Below are 654 nucleotides of genomic sequence, written 5' to 3'. Positions count from 1 at the left end.
GTATGTGATCAAGAGTTGCAGTACCAGCTGAGAGCATGCGAACCTTCTTGTGATTTTCAGTTAGTTGACTTTCGAGTAGCGTACTTCGATCAGTCTCTACGGCTAAGAGATCGCTCAACGTTTGTACGTGTTCTTCAGCTTCCTTACGAACTCGTTCCTGCTCTGTCATTGCTCTCTTAAGTGCAAGAACTTCTTGATCCGACTCTCGGTCAATTGAGTAAGCTTTTGTCTTGGTGGAAGGCTGATCAAGTTCCAGTATGTTAATCTGAGCTTTCAGCATTGCTTTCTCCTTGAGAAGCTCGAGATTCTCATGACTGAGATCAGAGAACTTGTCAAATAGAGTCTTGTACTCAGTTTCAAGATTTTGCTCAAGATCATCATCATCCTCGCTGTAAGCATTAGAATCTTTTCCACTTTCTTGGCCAATTAGAGTCATGAAGTTTAGGTGCAGCTCACCTTCGTCACTGTCGCTTTCAGATTCAGTGTCACTGAAGCGCATGAGAGACTTCTCTTTCTTGAGAAAGCTAGGACACTCACTGCGTGTATGCCCAATGCCTTTACACTCAATACATTTTTGCTCTTTTCTCTTAGCAAGGGGACACTCGCTTCTGAAGTGGCCGTAACCTTCACACTCATGACACTTCTTTGTGAAGG

At 43.7% G+C, this 654-nt stretch overlaps 1 protein-coding gene across 1 annotated transcript in view; it reads right to left on the bottom strand.

The window, feature by feature from the left end:
* The window catches only part of LOC106314834, a 2759-nt gene that overhangs the window by 1237 nt on the left and 868 nt on the right, over nucleotides 1-654 (bottom strand). The window contains exon 2 of the mRNA XM_013752648.1: nucleotides 25-624. Coding sequence (XP_013608102.1) covers nucleotides 25-624 — 600 coding nt within the window. The remainder of the gene's footprint in view (nucleotides 1-24; nucleotides 625-654) is intronic.

The sequence above is a fragment of the Brassica oleracea genome, chromosome C9 (assembly GCF_000695525.1).
Source record: "Brassica oleracea var. oleracea cultivar TO1000 chromosome C9, BOL, whole genome shotgun sequence".
Classification (NCBI taxonomy): Eukaryota; Viridiplantae; Streptophyta; class Magnoliopsida; order Brassicales; family Brassicaceae; genus Brassica; species Brassica oleracea.
The sequence above is the reverse complement of the archived record's forward strand: the minus strand, read 5'-3'. Positions and strand labels throughout refer to the sequence as shown.